Genomic DNA, 19,369 nt, shown 5'->3' on the forward strand with positions numbered 1-19,369 from the left:
CTACAACCTATACCCTTGTGTGCACGCAGGGGCCCATAATCACATGGAGTGGGGGCTTGGCCTGGCCATTGCATGGCATTTTAACAAAGGTCTCCACTTGGTTAAGGGCTGAGGCCTGCTCCATTTGTACACAGGAAGGGCAAGACAAGAGACCAGTGTACAGTGCCAGGAAAGAACAGGTGACAGGCAATCTGCACCAAACACAACTTGGCTGTCACCAGCTGTAACAACTTGGTCCATGCCCTTTCCCCTGTGGATCTTGTTTTCTTATTTCTAAAATATTGATACTGAGCAGTGTGTGGGAGGAACTGGAAGTATTGAGAGAATACCTGCCTAGCTCCACATTAGGATCTGGGGACAGTGTCCCCCCCACAACCCAGATTGGTCCCCAACCCCAGGAAACCTATGTTGTAAGGTAGAGACAAGTACAAACATCAAGTCAAAACAAACGGTCTCTTTCACTATACCAGCTTGGCAAGTGCTATGGAGTAAGCCAAAGGGCCTTAACATAGGAGCCACACATATAGGACGGCCCAGAGATGGCTTCCTCAAGAAGAGACCTCTAGATGATTCCATCAGCTCTAGCAACCCTTTGAATTGAGTTCAAACAAGTCGATTATTCTGAGGCAAGGCTCATGATCTTCATAGATGCTCTGAAGGGTTTGTGATATAAATATACATATATTTTACTGTACATGCACACACACACACACACACACACACACACACATATATATATATAATGCACATGTATGTACACTAGGTTAGCCTTAGATTCACTACATATCTAAGGATGGCCTTGAACTCCTGGTCCTCTTCCCTCTAGGATTACAGGTGTATACCACTTTTATGAGGTGCTAAAAATTAAACATTGCTGTGTGTATGCTAGGCAAGACCTCTGTCAACTGAGCTATGATCCTGGTCATGTAGTATGGTGTATGTGGTAGCCAGTGTTCATTGTCAACTTGATAGAATTTAGAGACATGCTTGTGAACATGTGTGGTGGCTTGAATAAGTATGGTCCCCATAGACCCAAGAGTTTGAATGTTTGACCCACAGGGAATGGCACTATTAGGAGGTGTGGCCTTGTTAGAGAAAGTGTGTTACTGTAGGGACAGGCTTTGAGCTCTCCTGTGTTTAAGCTATGCCCAGTGTGGCACACAGCCTCCTTCTGCTGCCTTTGGATAAAGATACTGAGCTCCCGGCTCCTTCTCCAGCACCATGCCTGTCTGCATGCTGCCATGCTTTCTGCCATGACGATAATGGCCTAAACCTCCGAAACTGTAAAACAGCCTCAATTAAATGTTTTCCTTTATAAGAGTTGCCATGGCATGGTGTCTCTTCACAGCAATGACACCCTAACTAAGACAACAGGCCTATGAGAAATTATCTTAACTGGGTTAATTGAGGTACCTAAAAGTGGGTGGCACCATTTCATGGTAGACCTGAAAGGCCCCCCTAATGTCAAAGGCGTGTTCTCCTGAGGAAAGGCGATGTTGTCTCTGGTGGAGCTAAGAGGTACAGACTAAAAGAAGGGTCTTCAGGTCACTGGAGGGGACAGTGGTCCCAATTCTTTTCTCTTGTCCCTTTCTCCCTCTCACCCAGGAAGGAAATGATTTTACTAGGGCCACAAGATCCACACCGGGATGTGCAGCCTCCCTGTCAGCCCAACAAGTCATGACTGAACCTCCCAAACTGGGAGCTGAAATAAAACTTTGCTTTCATTTTTTTAAGAGTTGGCTCTTTCACACGAACTCTGGTGCCTCTTATTTGGCCATGTCCCCTTGATGGGGAGGCCCAATGACACTCGGAGGAAGGATAGCAGACTACCAAGAAGAAACTTGATACCCTAGCATCATATTCAGGGGGAGGAGGTCCCCCTCAGTCACAGTCATAGGGAAGGGAAATGGGGTGAAAGCGGGAGGGAGGGAGGAATGGGAGGATGCACGGGATGGGACAGCAAATGAGATGTAATATGAATGATTTTATTTTTCAATAAAAAAACAAAAAACAAAACAAAAAAAGAGTTGGCTCATCTTAGGAATTTGTTACCATGATGAAAAACTAACACAGTTACAAAAATATATACTTCTGACAGCTGAAAAAAAGAAACCTTTGTATCTCAAAAGTCTAGCACAAAACTGCTTCACCATTTAAATTAACAAGCAATCAAGGAACTCTTGACAGCCAAGAAGGGAAGAGAGGAAATGCTCTCAAAGGAAGCCCCAGAAACAGCAGCGCAGACAGGGCAGCACTAGGATTGTCACCCCACAACCCCTGCCTGAGACCGCAGCCTGCAGCTGCCTGCAGCCAGTGTTTCCGAGACATTGAAGGGCGTGACGGAAAGCCAGTCAGCTTCAGGGCCTGTGGTGGGCTCAGCAGCCTGCTCACTGGCAACAGAAAGAAGAGAGAGAAATAGCTCGGTTGCTAGAGCTCTCCTCCAGCACGTGTGAAGCTTTGAGTTCATCCTCAGCCTACATAAACCAGGTGTGAGGTTGCACACTTGTAACCCCAGCACTCGGGAGTGAAGGCAGCAAGACCAAGAGGCCAAGATCAGCCTCAGCTACATGAGACCCTGTCTGTGGAGGAACGCTAAGTGAATGTATCAACCATCAATAAAGTGCTGTTTAGCCAATCAGCTGGGCAGAAGGAGAGGAAGTGGAAGGCGGGACTTCCTGGAAAGGAGGAGAAAAGTTTGATGGTTGGGGAGAGAGGGGATTTTTCTGGATTGGAGGAGGACGGTAGTAGGAACTGGTCGCAGACCGGCTCAGGGGTCATAGTGGCAAGTGCTTGGAATATATGTATGTTATAAGGTTTAGAGTAGTTTGTTTAGTTTACGAGTAGTTTAGACTCAGTTCAGACTCTGCCCTGCGAAGTACTGGCAGCTTTAAAGTACGTTTTAGTCTCTCTGTGTCAGTTATTTGCTTTGTAGCCCGAACGGATACAAAATACTGTAACACCTGTCCAAAAAAAAAGGGGGGGGGGGGGGAGACAAGAAAAGGAAGTGAAAAAGAGAAAAGGAAGGAGGAGAGAGGGGAGAGAAAACAGCGGAGACAAGTGAACACTAGCACCAGTGTGCTCCCTGCACCCTGTAGAGTGTCAATCAGAGGGATCTGTGTGTTCGTGTAGAAACAAAGCGCAGTGACAGAGAAGGGAGAATCACCTTCCGAATCTTTGTTGTAGAAGACGCCATGAGGGTGCAGAGAGAAAGGTCTGGAAGCAAAGTTCTTCAGATGGATCACGATCACGTCACCCACTTCCGCTCTCAGGATGGGACCCAGGAAGCCCAGCCAGGGAGGCTTGGGGATCTCCGTGGAGTAGCTCCCATCTGTGAAGTGTCTATAAACCGCCTTCTTATAGACGCCGCCTATCCTGTTGGGCCCTCGTTCGAGAAATAAGGTCGCAAGTCTGGAAGTAAAAAGGAAAAACGTTCTCAGGTGCAATTCAAGAAGAAACCTGCATAGCTTGTTCTTCCTTAAAGGGTCATCAAATGCTTGTTAGCATTTCTAATTTGGTGTTCACCATAATCCGTGGCCTCTGTAGATTCAGCAAGATTACTTGCGATTTGCCAACGTGGAAACGACAAGTCAAAAAGCATAAATAGAACTCACAGACAAACTGGAAGAAGAGCGAGTGTTCGTCTGTGTACACATGTGTGCACATTTGTAGGAGGCAGAGTCCAATCTCAGGCAGCTTTCTCAGTCAATCACTCTCTCTTCCTTTAACCTAAAACTTGGTGGTTCAAACAGGCTGCCTGGCTGTTGATCCCGCTGTCCTGCCAGTTTCCACCTCCCGGCACTAGAATTACAAACGCACCCACCAGTGTGATAAGGACTGCCCGGCTGAGCTCCTTCCTCTCGGCTCACAATTACTGTACCCTCCATGTGTCCTCAGTGTTGTGAAGTGCAAAGGGACTCTAAAAGGAGAGAAAAGTACTGGACTCTAAAGTACTGGACAAAGCAGTGGGGGAGCCCAAGGTTAACTGAGCGGCTGAAAACAAACACAGGCCCAACTTTTGTTTGTATATATAATAGTTTAATTAATTCTTTAAGAATTTCACATGTGCGTTCAATGTATTTTGATTTGTATTTTTGCCCCCAGAAGTCCTAACTCCTCCCAGATCCAGCCCTACCGCCCCCAGTCCACTTCCAAATTCATGTCCTCTTAAAAAAAAAAAAAAAAGTTATAACTTGCTAAGTCTGTTTTGTGCTGCCTATCTATCTGCTCCTGGGTGTAGGTCACCCTCTGGAGCATGGCTGACTACCAGAGGCCACAACCCTTAATGAAAACTATCCCTTAGCGGCCATTAACTGTCAAGAGTGCTTCAGCTGCCATTATGTTGCTTCGTGCTAGGCATGATCTTGTGCAAGTCTCAGACAGGCTACCACAATGGCTGAGAGTTCATGAATCTACACTTCTGTTAGACCCAGAAGGCAGTTAAACATTGGTCCTCCCAGCTTGTGGCTCTCACAGGTTTTCCACCCCTCCTCCATGATGTTCCCTGAGCTGTGTGTGTGTGTGCATGTGTATGTGTGTGTGCGTGTGTATGTGTGAGGGTGCATGCCTATGCATGTATACATATGTGCATGTGTATGAATATGTATGCGTGTGCATGTGTCTGTAGTGCCTGCATGTGTGCATATGTGTATATATGTATATTATGAGTGTGTGCATGCTTGTGCATGTATGCATGTGTGTGTATGAATATGTGTGTGTGTCCATGTCTGTGCATGTGTGCATATGCATGTATGTGTGTATGTGTATGTGTGTGTGTGTGGCTATGCGGCCTTCATGTGTGCATTGTGTGTGTGTGTGTGTGTGTGTGTGTGTGTGTGTGTGTGTGTGTAATGTCCTATTTATGGCTGACACTCCGCAGACACTTATTCTCTACATTTTGGTCACGTGTGAGTTTCTCCATTCGCCACCAGCATTGTGCAATGGAAGTTCTCTGATGAGCTCTGAGAGCTCAGGCAAAACTTTCCTAGAAATATGGATAGCCACAGAAGGAGCATACATGTGAGGAAAGGAAACACAGGAAGAGACACCCCCTCCCCGAGGCTGTGGACAGAGCAAGCGATGGGGAGGGAGAAGTGTGAACAGCTGGTGTGAAGTGGGCTCCACACTGGGTCCAGGCCTGAGAGGCTGAGTCCCTGTGGCTGCATGTAAACATCTGGGTGGTCAGTGATGGAAAGCCTTCTATTCCTGTTTGAAGAACTTAACAGGTTCGTGGGAAGCACTGATGACTCGCTGGGGTTTGCACAGCGTGACTGACAATCACCAGGCTTTAAGGACTCTCCTTGAGGTAGTGCTGTGGAAGTGTTAGAGGACAGGCAAATGAAAGAGCACCATGAAGGGTGGAAAGGCGGTCAGGAGGGGAGGGGGAAGGGCGAGGATTCTAGCACTGGATGTAACAGGAACCCTCCTGGGGCCTCAGGGTGAAGGGTGGGCTATGCTTGGGTTTGGGGAGCACTGCCGAGGCCACTTCTCAGGGACCACCATCTCCAGGGAAGGTGAAGCCACGTCATACTTGGTCTATGCCCAACCTGAAACTCTGACCCCAGCAGCTTCCCACCCCCACATGCAAACACCCCATCCTCCCATCCCCCCATGCTCACACACCAGCACTGGTTCCACCCCCAGATCTACCTTTCCTAGTCACAGCTGTCTTCTCTGGGTGCAAGAGTCAAGTCCGGCCAGGGACACAGCCCTGTAATGCATGTGCATTCAACATACTCTACTGTGACAATCCTTGGACTCGGTACTCAAGGTTCAGAGGGGACAGACCCTGCCTTGAGGGAGCTACTTCTGGGAGGGAAGACTTGGGAGAACACAGACTGTGTGCTGAGTGGGAGAGGCGAGGAGAGGTTTTCTACACAAAGTGATGCCTAAAACAAGCTCCCACAGAACTTGTTCTTAGGGGACTTTAGGAAAGAGCCATCACGGAGGCCTGTGTCTGCAGTTCTGCCTGTGGAGACAGACCCACATTCTATTCACTGGTCGAGGGACACATATTCCATATTCCCATATTGTGTATTTTCAATGGGGTGCTGGTGACATAGCAGAGGACACAGCCTCCCCTATGAGCACATCATCTTCCCCTATACACTGTCATCAGATGGAACTTGTGACTCAGACCTGGCCCACCCTAACCACAGTGTCTAGGGACAGCCACAGAGTGGCCAGTTGTTTGAGTCTGAGAGTATGTGGGAACCTGTGAAGGGTCTGCTTAACGAATATGGCCTCCCCACGTATAAAATCCACACTTGAGAACAGTAGATCAAGTTAGCGAAATACTGGTATATTTTAAGTGAGTGTATGGCTTTGTGCTAGGCCACATTTATAGCTGTGCTGGCCCGCAGGTTAGACATGCTTGGTAGCCTCAGAAGAGTCCACCTGAATGGTCTCCATTCTCTCCCCAGCTGCTCAGCCTTTGCTAGAAAATCCATAGGGCCCTTAGCCAGAATACCCTACATTCCTTTTCTGCTTGGTGTCCGAGCCAAGGACCATGTTCATCCTGCGATAGAGACAGTTCCTTAAGCCAAGATAAAGTCTGTAGCCATATTTAATTGTGTCCGCATAGTGGGACACGCCCCTAAAGGCACAAGACCACTTTGTATGAGGACCAGTGGAAACCTCTGTCTGTGCTGCTCCAAGAACCTCCCAGCGTGTCCCACATGTATGTCCATGTCAGTCCTGGATGAGCCTGAAGACCACTCTGTTGGCGTCTAAGAACAGCCTGGGGACTTAGTGCATACAAGGTGCCAGCCTGGATGCTTAGGATACCAAAGTGAGCAGGGTCCCTGGACGAGGGCTTTGGTGGACACGAGGAAGAGACCAAAGGTCTCATGCTTGCATAGACGACAAGACAGAAAGGAGGCAGTGATGGGCAATGCCAAGTGGCATGTCAAGGTCAAGGGTCAGAGGTCAGTTTAGGGAAGCAAAAACACATTTACGTAGGGGGATGTGGGTGCCGTGTAAAGGCAAGTAGGCACAACATCTGCAAATAAGTGTCTCTGGAGGCTCTCGTCCAGGGATATTTGGCCAGATGTATCTCAGTTTGGGGCCGACTCCCCTCTCTGGCTTCTCACCATCCTACCGGACCATACCACTTCCCCCCATGTGCTTTCTGCCCACTACCCCAAGCCCTTCCTAAGATTCCACCTCTGGGTACCCATGACACCCATGCAGCTGCTCAAACCTCTGCTCGACCTCAGGCCTGGTTTGGGGAGTTGTTCCTTAGCGTCTAACCCGTTGAGTGCCCCACTCTCAGTGGCCCAGGTGTGGCATACACCTGCCTGGCCTGGTGCAGGCCTGGTTTTAACAACTGGGCAGAATGTCCACCTCCTTTCCTCTTACGTCACTGTTATCCAGTTCCAGTTCCTCTCCCCTCCCACCCCTCTGTCCATGCACAGCACTGGCCAAGCGGAGATGTCCCTTTGTGGCCAGGGCCACACCGAGTCTGATGTCGGTAAAATTAATTCATGTCGTCCATCAGCTTCACTAAGATTCCACAACTAGTGGCAACTCACTTTCGTTTCTGTGAAGGGTTTACTAAATATTAATACAGCGTTGACTAACTGCAAGCTCCCAGCAGTTTTGATTCTAAACAGTGGCTTTGCCCACCTTCCAGGTGTCTCAGAGTGACGGCACGACAGATCAACACGTGCAGTAGCTGGGAACCCCCTCCTCTGGTGAGCAGAAGATTGGACCCTCTTAGGAGTGAGAAGGATACAGGCTGAGGAGAAGACACCTGAGTGAAGCGAAGGACCCCGGAGGCTCAGTCTGGGTGGCTGAAGTCCCGCTCCAGGGAACCAACCCCCGTTTCCTTCCCTGCCCAGCAGTTTCTTTTCTCTCTGCTCCAAGCTCTCATCTTCTTCACTGTTGTTGGCACACTGCAGATCTGTCTGATGTGACATTTCCCCGACAGGATCATATGTTTGAACACTCAGTCCCGCCCCACCCCCACCCCCGACTGGTGGCACTATCTGAAGACTGATGAGCCTTTTGGCTGTGGGGCTTATCTGACAGACATTGGAACTTGGGGGACCAGAGTTGCTTCCTGGCTCAATAAGATGAAACAAGTCACAGCCAGCTCCCTCCTCCATAGCTTCCCTGCAGTGATGGACAGCATCCTGTTGAAGCTATCTTCATAAAACAGTGTTCGTACCTCTTAGCTTATTTCTTAACCTGGCTATCACACAAATAATTGAGACTCTTTTATAATACAAGGCTTCACAACAGCATCAGAGCAGTTTAAGTCTGTTCTTAACCCTCTACGCTGTTTTGTCTTACCCCCAGGAAACATCCCAGTGGTACTTGCACTTCGTAGCTTTCCTCAGCTCCAGCTCCTTTCTCCTGATCTTCCTTGGACCTCTCCCTACTTGGATCCCATCTCCTAACTCCTCCTCCCCTGGCTGCCAGGAACTGCAGCCCTACTATCTCCCCTGCTCAGCAATTGGCTGTAAACTGCTTTATTGACATAACAGAGGGTCAACTGGGGAGCAGAGTTTACACAACACCGACAGGAAATCAAATTTTAAACTACACAATAACCTTATGCCTACATTCCCTCCTTTTAGTCTAATAAAAGATTCCTTTTCTTACAATAAATTAAATGTAATATAACAATTGTGAAAATGATTAGGTAAGACTTACATTTCTATCAATTTCTATTATCCTAAACAATTTAAGTTTAACTGCGAGATTATAATTATCTAAATTTCTACTCCATCAGAGACTAAGAAAGAATAATTATTACCTAAATTTGTAGGAAGTGCAGGCAAGACGCCTCCCAAAGTGTAGAAATGACAGAGATATTTAGCTGCCTGGACAGCCCCTCAAAATTTTTCCATAGTGTTGGAACATCATCTTCAGCCTTCTGGCCCAGAATATTTGATATACTTTTCTGTGAAGAGGAATTATAAAGGATTTGCCTACCTTGTCCTTGCAAAGCTCAGCAGTCAACTCTCCTGCACCCAGTTTGTCCTGTTTGGACAGTTTTTGTGTCTGTAATTGGCACAAGGCCATTTTCTCACCCGGTAGCTAGCTTGCCACACGTGAAGCCTTCGATGCCGCCAGGAGCAGACCTGTCTCGTTGTCAAAAAGGCCTTAAGCTAGTGAAATATCTTTAAATGCCATATTCTGAAGATCTTTGAGGTTTTTGAAAACCAACTATTTATCTATCTTATCTGAATTGTTTGTTTTTTTAGCTATTTTTATCTGTAAATCTAGAAAACATATTTGTGCAATTAACTAATTATCATCTAACATGAGTATAGTTTGCTGGTCTGATTGCTAATATGCATTTCTTACTTATCCTAAACAGTTTATAAAAGCAGTTTTCAAAATGACTAGAACTAAACATTGCATTTTTAAGAATTACATAGGGACAAAACCAATTACATAGGTACGATACAAAATATATAATTTTTTAAAGATTTATTTATTATATACACAGTATTCTCCCTGCATGTAATACCTGCAGGCCAGAAGAGAGTACCAGATTTCATTGTAGATGGTTTTGAGCCATCATGTGGTTGCTGGGAATTGAACTCAGGACCTTTGGAAGAGCAGGCAGTGCTCTTAACCTCTGAGCCATCTCTCCAGCCCAAAATAATATAATATTAATTCTACACCAATATACAAAGATTGATAGTAATGTATGTTTTTTTTTACTTATTAATATTCTTTGGTCTAAAAGTAGATGCAATAATCTACCCTTTTATTTATCATTCTTATAGCCAACCTTTTAAAAACAATAATAAACATCTATTACCTATAGAATGTCTCCAAACCATCCATCACCACCACCCCCATGGGAATGGCATGTAGTTTTTTTGGTGGGGGGATCCCAAGAAAATTAGAATATTGTCCAGTCTTAAGAAAACTAGCAGAAACATTTGCTGTCCAGTCTTTGAATGCTGAGAAAGTTCAGAGCTTAACCGAAGTCCTGACTTGAACAGTCCATGATGCTGGATGATCTAGATAGCCACTTTGAAATTGTCCCCGATGATGGTTTTCAAGGAAACAGCCATTTAAGCCATCTGTGAGGGAGGATCACCTGTGAGGGAGGATCACCTGTGAGGGAGGAGCACCTGTAAGGGAGGAGCACCTGTGAGGGAGGAGTACCTGTGAGGGAGGGGCACCTGTGAGGGAGGAGCACCTGTGAGGGAGGAGCACCTGTGAGGGAGGGGCACCTGTGAGGGAGGAGCACCTGTGAGGGAGGAGCACCTGGGGGGAGAATCACCTCTGAGGAGGACCACCTCTGAGGGAAGACCACCTGGGCTACTTGTCTTTTATGGTGTCTAGTCCTCTTGCTCTTTAAAATATATACACTGTCAAAGATATTATACATTTCTATGTTAATATATGTATGGGCTGTGCACCAAGCACAGTTAAGTTAAAGATGAATCTTTGTAAAACAAAATTTTATCTATGCCATTTCAAAGAACGGCATGATAAGTCCTGAGGAGTTTGTAACCAAAGATCTATAGGCCATCCGTACACACTTGAAGTCCTGGCTGGAGATATTTTTGTGTGTCAGTGTCAGAACTGTTCCCAGGTGGAGTCATCATCAAATGATGTTATCTGCTTGTTGTGCAGTTTAAAGCCATATAAGCATAGACTGAATAATTTAGCAGTCTTCTTTTCGCCTAGGTCTGTTTTATTTTGACCTCTCTCGAAGGGGATGTATATTACCCTCATCATGTTGAAATCAAAGCAAGGTTGTGTGGAGCTAAATATTCTCTTCTGGGCTCTCAGGCACCTGTTGTAGTAGGCCAAGCTGCTACCTCTCTCCCATGAGAAGGCCTCACATAGAAAGAGACACGCCTGTTGCCACGAGCACTAGAAAAGGCATGTGTTTTAAATAAACCTTATATAAACTTTTCTTTATTTTAGAGTTTAAGCATACCCTAGGCATCCTGTACCTGGGTTTTTACATTTTTGGTGGCTATTTTTGTCCCACCTCTTTTCTCCATATGGGATGGACTGGTCTGTCTTTTAAAATATGAATTGTAGCCTTTGAGATTTGGGGACCTAAGTAGACTGCCCTGTACTTTGCCACCTGTATAGTCCTTTATGTCTCTCTGTATCAGGCGTGACTGCCACTTGTCCCCTCTGAAAATGTCTCACGTTTAAAGGGATAAGCCAGCTGCCGGAGCAGTGTGATGCCTCAACTCCGTCAGCATTCAAAAATCTTATCATGCAGCTTGCATGTTTGTCTCCCAGCCTAACCTTGGGTCCTTACACTGACCAACAGAACATATCTCTCAGGTCAAAATGCCCTTTGGTACCAGTTCTCTCATGGGAGCCCTACTTTCTAAGGAATTTGGATGGCCTTTTTAGAGCAATGTGACATCATTTCTCCTTATATAAACCTAGGATTGATGTGTACCCATCTTTTAGATCAGTAAGGACATATCATCCATTATTAAGAAAAAAGAACTTACATAGTAACTTTAAGGGAGAAAAATGTCATTTTGAATCCTAGGCTGTCTTTGTAAGCAGCTTATCAGCAGGGAGTTCCAGCTCAGACTTTATTGTGTAAACCAGGCTGATCCAAAACTCAGGTATTTGCCCCTCAGTTCCATATCATTGTAACTCAAAACTTTCAGACAAAAATCAAGCCAAGGAACAAACAAAAAGAAAATCTAAGTTTTGGGCCAATTGTGCCAATTTAGGCTTTAACAAGTGAAGCCCTGGTCATCTCTTTTTTAATTTAGTTCTTGTTAAAACATATAGGTGGACCTTTTCCAGAAAGAGCTGACAAGCACCTTGTAGCTAGCGAGCCTTGAGCTCCATCCACTATCAACTTTCCATTTTCTATTGGAAAGCATTCTGTTTGGTCTCCTTGATTTCTCTTTTCTTGTGTGTATGCGCACTATTCAATCTGTCTTTCTCTGTCATATCTGAGCTTTTGATTGAACCCTTCATTTCTCCTCTTCTGTATGAACATACACAAAACCTCTATCCCAGCATAACACATTTCCTGTTCTCCATTCTGAGGTCAGATGTCCTTGAAATAGACTGATTGAATTCAGCAGATTTTTCTATACTCCAATGTCTCTCAGCTGCTGTTGTTTTTTGTTCATTAGCATTTAAGAGATTTAAAGTCAACAAGGCTATCCTTTACTCTATCTTGGGGGTGGGAGTTGTCTTTGATGCCCCTCTTTGTTTGATAAGCATTTCTTTTAAAGCACAGTTGGGTCTGTCAATGGCTGCTTGTCCTGTAGAACTATGCAGTATACCTGTAACCTGTTTTATGTTATAATTTGTAAAAATTGTTTCATTTTATCAGAGACATATGATGAAACACTGCCACCCATTATTGCCATAATTTCTAATAAATGTGTAAGAACAGAATCAGCCTTATCAGAACTTAAGGCTGTTGTCCACTGAAATCCTGACTATGAATCTATAGAATGGTGCACATATTTTAGCTTACCAAACTCTGTAAAATGAAATACATCCATTTGCCAAGTTTCATTTCTTTGACTGCTTTTAGGGTTACTTTCTGCAGGTAACGGAATTTGGTTATATAAAGAACAAGTTGAACATTTTCTCACAATCACCTTGGCTTGTTGCCAAGGGATACAAAATCCCTTCTTTAAACCTTTGATATTAACATGGTGTTTTTTATGAACCTCTGAAACCTCCAACACACTTCCTATCAATAGTTGATCCACTTCATCATTACCTTTTGCTGGAGGACCTGGTAGACCCATATGAGATCTTCTATGTGTTGTATATAATGGGCAATTTCTATTTCTGGTCACTTGTTGTAATTGAATAAATAGTAAAATTAAGTCAGAATCATCCTGAGTTAGGTCAGAAGTTTCTATATGCAAAACAACTCTTTCAGCATATGCTGAGAGTTGGTTACTATATTAAGAAATTCTTGGAAATCTAATAACACCATCAGAATTTTATATAATTTGGATTTTTGAATTGAATCATAAGGACTCTCAACTGCTTTACTTATATTTTCTGACTTATAACCTGCCCTTTTTGATTTATTGGCATCAGTGAATCCAAATAAATGCTCCCTCTCTACACTGTTTTTGTCTTGTTTTTTGTTTGTTTGTTTGTTTGTTTTTTGTTTTTGTCATATTTCTCTGTGTCTAATTTTCCAAGCATCTTTCAAGGTTAGTTCAAAGTCTTCCTTTTAAAAAAATAGATTTATTTGTTTTATTTTATGTAAGAGTATTCTGCCTGCATGTGTGCATATTTGGTACCCACAGAGGTCAGAAGAGGGTGTCAGATACCCATAACTGGTGATATGGAGGCTGTGAGCTTCCATGTGCATGCTGGGAACACAACCCTGGTCCTCTGCAAGAGCAACAAGTGCTCTTAACTGCTGAGCCATCACTCCAGCCCCCAATTCTTCCTTCTCTCCTCTCTCTCTCCATTCAGCACTCTGACGAGACACCAGTAACAGCATTTTCCAAAACCTGCTTCCTCTGTTCATGGCTGGTGAGCTTATCAAAGACAAATCACTTTTCTACTCCTAACTCGCTCCAGTTTTCTACTGCAAGTGCCCTGGAAGCTTTGAGACCTAAAACAAACAAACTAAAAAACAAAAACTCCCAATCTGCCTGAAAATTGTCAAGATAGAGATGGGAAAGTGCTGCGTGCTACATTTGCAGAATAGCTCGGGTGTTGTGCTTGAGCTTAAATATTCTCCAGATATTTAAGGATGGCAGGCGTAGTTCTGTCTTCTGCTTCATATCTATATGAGTGACTGATTGTAGCTGCCTAGAATAGGATGCTAAGGCACATCATATGGGAAAATGGGGGTTGGGGAGCAGCACACAGGGGTCTGCTCTGGAGTTGCTCTTCGCCTGTGCTCTGACCAGACAGGAGGCAGCGTTATGCTTCATGATCTTTGAGTGTGGCCTGTCTATACATGGATGATGTAATGCCTGGTACACAGTTGAGTTGTTTTCCTGGAATGCTATGTCTGGGGAAGAACCCTTTCATGATCATTTACTAGATGCTCTTGCTAATCAAATGACGCAGGCATTATCCCATGATGCCCGGCTCCAGGGTACAGTTTGCAGCCATCATATCTGAGAAATCCGGAATACGCTGTTATTGGCTTTAGTTTTCTGAGTCTGCCAATTGAAGCCTGCTGGCCTTTTATAGCCACTTTGCCTTCCTGTCGGTTACAAACAGGAGCAAAATTAAAAAGAAAAAAACATTTAAACAGTATAACCAGACATTGAAGGCAAACTAAGGCAATGGGGCCAGTAAGTAAGTTAGTAAGAAAAGGTGCTGCCAAGCCTGCCGGCTAGGGCTTGACCCCTAGTGCCCACGTGGTGGAAATACAAAGCTGATTGCCACAAGTTGTCTTCTGACCTTCAGATGAATACTGTGACAAACATACATCACACACACACACACACACACACACACACACACACACACACACTTAATAATTGCTTTCATTTTAAAACATGATTATTTTTTTTCTCTTTCTAACACATGAAAGTGCCTGCGTATCCTGACCCACCTACTATGACCGTGTGCTCAGGTCAAGCTCACCAGCACTAAGCCTAGTCTAATGAAGCGAGCCTTAGCCTGGAGGCAGGAGAACCATTGTGGCTTCTCAGCTGAGTCTTCTGAGGGGGCAGAGCAGCTGAGTCTCGTCTCATAGAGCCCTAGAACATCGCTCGGGAGCTAAGGATCATGGGGCAGGAGGATAACGCTTGGAAATGACTTTAAAGGAAGAAGGAATTCCAACTTCCAAAATGTCTCCAGGCTGAGGACTGTTTAAGGGTGAGAACAAGACTTGGATTAGTTTCCTATGGTGGAGTTAAGGGGACAGGTCAAGGAGACCCCAAGGGCTGTGTCCTTATAACAACAAGTCACAAAGACCTACTCCAGGGGTGGGGATTTCAGGGGTGGGGACTGGTCTGGACTGCAGGGTGAGCTCCTTTTGGCTCAGTCGAAGGGAGGTCAAGCGCTTCCTCCATCATGCGGTCTTCTCTGCTCAGAAATCAGTCTCTCCCTCAAGTGGTTGAGCCCCAAACCACTCACCTGCTGAGGCACCGACTCACTATTCTCCCCTGGACACTAGGATGTCCCAACCCTGTCTGCCCTTCATGCTATAACTAAGACAGTCAGGAAAGCCACAATAACAATGGCAGAAGTCATAGGTTCAGGGCCTCTGTGGAGGAAGCAGAGGCTGCTGGGAGAAGCCTGTGTATCTCAGGAGCCACAGAGCGGGAACCCCAAAGCAGCAACCTGGTCTGTCTTCCAATCTATACAATAGGACCAGCCAAGCAGGGCTCTTGTTTGAAAAGTAGAGAAAGATTGTGAAAATTCAAGCCTAGAAAGAGAGACGTGTTCCTTGGCTGGTGCCTGGGTAAATAATACGGTGACAAATCCATATCACATGGGGCTGCCGGGGCTGCATTGTCACCAAAATACCAACAATAGTACTTTTCAGAGCAACAGATGAAGTACAGCCCATCGCTTGAGCGTGAGTACATGCAAAGAATCTAAAAGCCACAAGAGTGCTATATCTAAGAGACCACAAGCAAGAATCGGGGACTGGCTGCTTAGCCATTATCCTCCGGGTGGGGGGGGGGGGGTGTTTATTCTGCACATATAGACTCACTTTCATGGTTAAAAAAAACTATAAAAATGTAAAAACACTTGACTTCAAAAAGAAGGTCCAGGCTGTATGGCTACACCCTAGGGTTGGTATAGTTTAAAATAAAAAAAGAACCTTGGATTCCCATGGCCAAACTTTAGATTTGTTTTGTGTAGAAAAACAAAACAAAAAACAAAAAACAACAACAACAAAAAAAAACAAACAAAAAACAGAATTTCCTCAATGTATTTAAAGTACTGCTTTTTGGAATGCTTTGTTTTGTTTCATCTTGGTTGGGGGGGTGGGGAGCTGCTCCTGTTAAACAGCAGATCATTAGCACTCCTAATTTAACAGGCTCTTAGAGGAAGGCATGAGTCAGCCACAAGCTGCCAAGTAGCACCAGCGTGGCCAGAATTGCCTGCTACCGGCTGGCACTGGGTCACCCAGCAGGGTAGTGGCACCCACGCTGCTATGTCTCTGCACTCAGACTGAGAGAGAAAAGCTACACGGAGGTTGTGTAAAGGTCCTGGCCAATCTAGTAGGCTTTGACGGAAGCTCCCGCACACTTCTCCACCCTGTCACCCAGCACACACAGGAGAGCACATGAGTGAGTGTGCCTGCATGTGCATGCCCTGTCTACATGCACACTCGGCTGAGCAGGCACCTGCACACAGTCCTCTGCACATTGCTGCTTCTAGAAGGTCCTGACCCATACCCACCAGAGTCTTCCCCGTCGCCCTCAGGATCACAGGCCTTACTGTGTTAGGCCTGACGAAACCACCAAACAGCAGAGGGGACTGGACAGTAGAGGAAGGGAAGTGTGGTCAACTACCCACGGCAGGGTAGAGCATCCACATAGTTCCTCAGTGCGTGACACAGTGATTTGTTTTGAAAATTCTTAGATGTGTATCAGTCCTGTCCCTAGACGGCTGTCAGTCAGCCAGGGAAGGGGTTGGGCTTTCATTAGCTGTTGTTCTCTGAGGTCACCAAGGCACTGTCTGCATTGGAATCACTAGGGACATTTGTCCTGTTTCAGGGCCACTGAATCAGACTTCCTGGCAAAGCCGTGGTATTTCCCCCGTCTTACCAAATTGTTTCAATAGAACTTTCCAGAGCGTGCCTGTCTGCCTCTTGGTACAAAGCTCCTGTTCCCACGCTGAGTTGTAACACTAGGCTCCCAGGATACAGGGTGTGAGTGGAAGTGGCCCAAAGCACTTCTGGGTCAGGGATGTGTCATAAGACCCTCCGCTCCTCTGATGCCGAGATGACTTCTGTGAGGAGTGACAGCCAGGACTTCTGAGTTCCGGGGCAAAGGCTGTCCCTGAAGCTCACATCCCTGCCTCCCCCACAAGCCACCCCCAACCCCACCCCCCCGGGGACTTGAGGGACTGTGATGGGAGGCCCTTGAATGTGAACCTGTCACCGGCGCATGTCACCTGGCTTATCATGAAAGCATGATTCTGCTGTGTAACCAGAGTTAGAAATCATTCCTGTTACTGTCCTGAGCATAAAGCAGAATCTCTACTGAGCTATTTCCTTTTTGTTTTGCTTTGTTTTGGCTTGTTTGTTTTTTAGGGTAGGGTCTCACTCGTAATGCTGCCTGTCCTGGCATTTGACCAGGCTGATCTTAAACTCAGAGATCTACCCCCCTCTGAGTGTGAGGATTAAAGGTATGCTCCTGCCTGGCTTGTGATAAACTATTTAATTGAAAAATATTGAAAATGAAAAACAAATGAGGCCATGTCAAAAAAAAAAAAAAAAACAAGAATAAATTTTGAAATGGTATTTTTAAAAAAATATTTAAAATGGTGGGAGAGGAAAAATAAGAAAGAAGAAAGCAAGGCACTACAAGTAAGAGGTTTTTGAACATCTACACAGCAAATGTCTGCAAATATCCAGGATGTGTTTGAAGTCACAGGACAGAAGGCCTACTGCTCTGAGTTCTACAAGGCAATCCTTCTGAAGAAGCAGAGGCTCATGGGAGCCGCGAAGCAGAGGCTCATGGGAGCCAAGCCGAGCCGAGGAAGCAGCTGCTGTCTCAGAGAGAGACATTTGCTTCTCCTGTGAGGGAGTCCACTGTGGTCCAGAAGTTCCCCCACTAGCAACTGTCTAAAAGCCAAAGTGGGGATTTCACCTGGCACTGCTAAGGCCGAGAGGCCATACTTTGGTGGACACAATGACCTCAAAAAGCCAGTTCGATTGGCTGTAGTCAGAAACCATTTAGTGGTGTTAAGGTGAGCTTCCAGGGTAGGGTCTGAGGAGCCTGTGGCTCACAAGGTATGTGTGCCCCATACCTGTGCATCCCCTGCATGTGTGAGGTTTATTTTCCCATCAGAACTCTAAATGGAGGCCAAGGCATACACGCTCAGTCCCTGAACACAACAGTGTCACTTTTGCCTGGGAAATCTACGCATTGGTAAATGGTGACACAATGGGATATTGATGCCAATGACGCTGTACACAGCCTGAGGGTGAGAGGGATGTGGACGTGGGTGACATTTAGTGGCAAACGAATGCCAATAGAACGTATGACCAGAGCAGCCGTGAGGCCCTTACAGTCACAAAAAGGACACGGCGTCACCTAAGCCTGAAAAGGGTGCTCCTCACAAAAAGGAAAACAGGTCCATATCAGGACAATGATGATGGGGCAAACGGGTGGAGGCAGATTCCACATCAGAACGCAGAAGCCACGCCTTCCCTAATTAGAAGGGTAATTTTTAAACGCCATCTGGGCTATGTGTTGCCATATCGTTTGTTCATTACGATTCCTGCAGTTCCACCTAAAGCTTGGCTCCTACTTTATCTTACTGGATTTCACAGAAAACCCCTCAGAATACACAGAATTTATGTTTAAAAAAAAAATCTACAAAGCTTCGTGAACAAGCATGTCCGGTAGAAGAGCCCACTCGGTGCTCGCTTTGATTGCTTCTGATGCAGCTTTTTTAGATTAAAAAGGGCACATGGCCACTTGCGTCTTTCTCTTTGCTGGTCTCCAGAGGGCCTTGAGATAAAAGAGTATCCATTCCTTATGAAACTGGGTGTATAGATTGGCGAGAAATAGTCACGAGCTAAGGAAAGCTAAACACCTTCACAAGCCCAAGAGACAAGGAGCACTCTCCCTTAGCCCCACAAAGAGTGTGGCTTTTATTTCATGGCCTCCAGAACTGGGAAAGAGTAAATCACTGGTGTTTGAATCCACCTAGTTAGGAGCCATTTAGTCACAGGCTTGGGAAACCAATACACCCCAAAGCATCCTTAGGCTCATTTTTTTCTGAAGAGAAAAATGAAGTAATGCTGGGAAAAGTCTACTTCTGCTTACTGACCCTCCTGAACAGGATCAGGTGTGTGACATACAGAGCTTAGCACGCAGGAAGGATGCTAAGACCCTTAGCTGTCACACTGTGTTCTCCAGGTCTCAGGGGCCCTGCCACAGAGGCAGTAAGAAGGGAAGGGTCTAGGAAGATGCCTCTCACTGCTGGGAAACAGAGAAGCCTGGAACTTCCAGATCCTCAAAGTGTCTGTGCTTCCCTCATTTTCTTCACAGCAGAATTGAATTCCTTCTAGAACGCACATACAAAATGGCCTTATTTTCTAGTCTCCTGTGAGTATCCAGTGAGGTGTAGCAGAATTGGCTGGGTGGGATTTCTTCTTCTCTTTTCTTTGTTCTGGGGATTGGACTTGAGGCATACCACACAAGCACCCTACCGGTGAGCTACATCCCTAGCTGGATGGTGAGGTCTTCATGATAGTCCTCTAAGGGCTGATGGAGCA

General features: G+C 45.7%; 1 protein-coding gene across 1 annotated transcript in view; it reads right to left on the reverse strand.

Moving 5' to 3' along the window:
* The window catches only part of Hephl1 (hephaestin like 1), a 70,786-nt gene that overhangs the window by 47,040 nt on the left and 4,377 nt on the right, over positions 1–19,369 (reverse strand). The window contains exon 2 of the mRNA XM_051155928.1: positions 3,164–3,408. Within this exon, the coding sequence (XP_051011885.1) occupies positions 3,164–3,408 (245 nt within the window). The remainder of the gene's footprint in view (positions 1–3,163; positions 3,409–19,369) is intronic.

The sequence above is a fragment of the Acomys russatus genome, chromosome 14 (genome assembly GCF_903995435.1).
Source record: "Acomys russatus chromosome 14, mAcoRus1.1, whole genome shotgun sequence".
Taxonomy (NCBI): domain Eukaryota; kingdom Metazoa; phylum Chordata; class Mammalia; order Rodentia; family Muridae; genus Acomys; species Acomys russatus.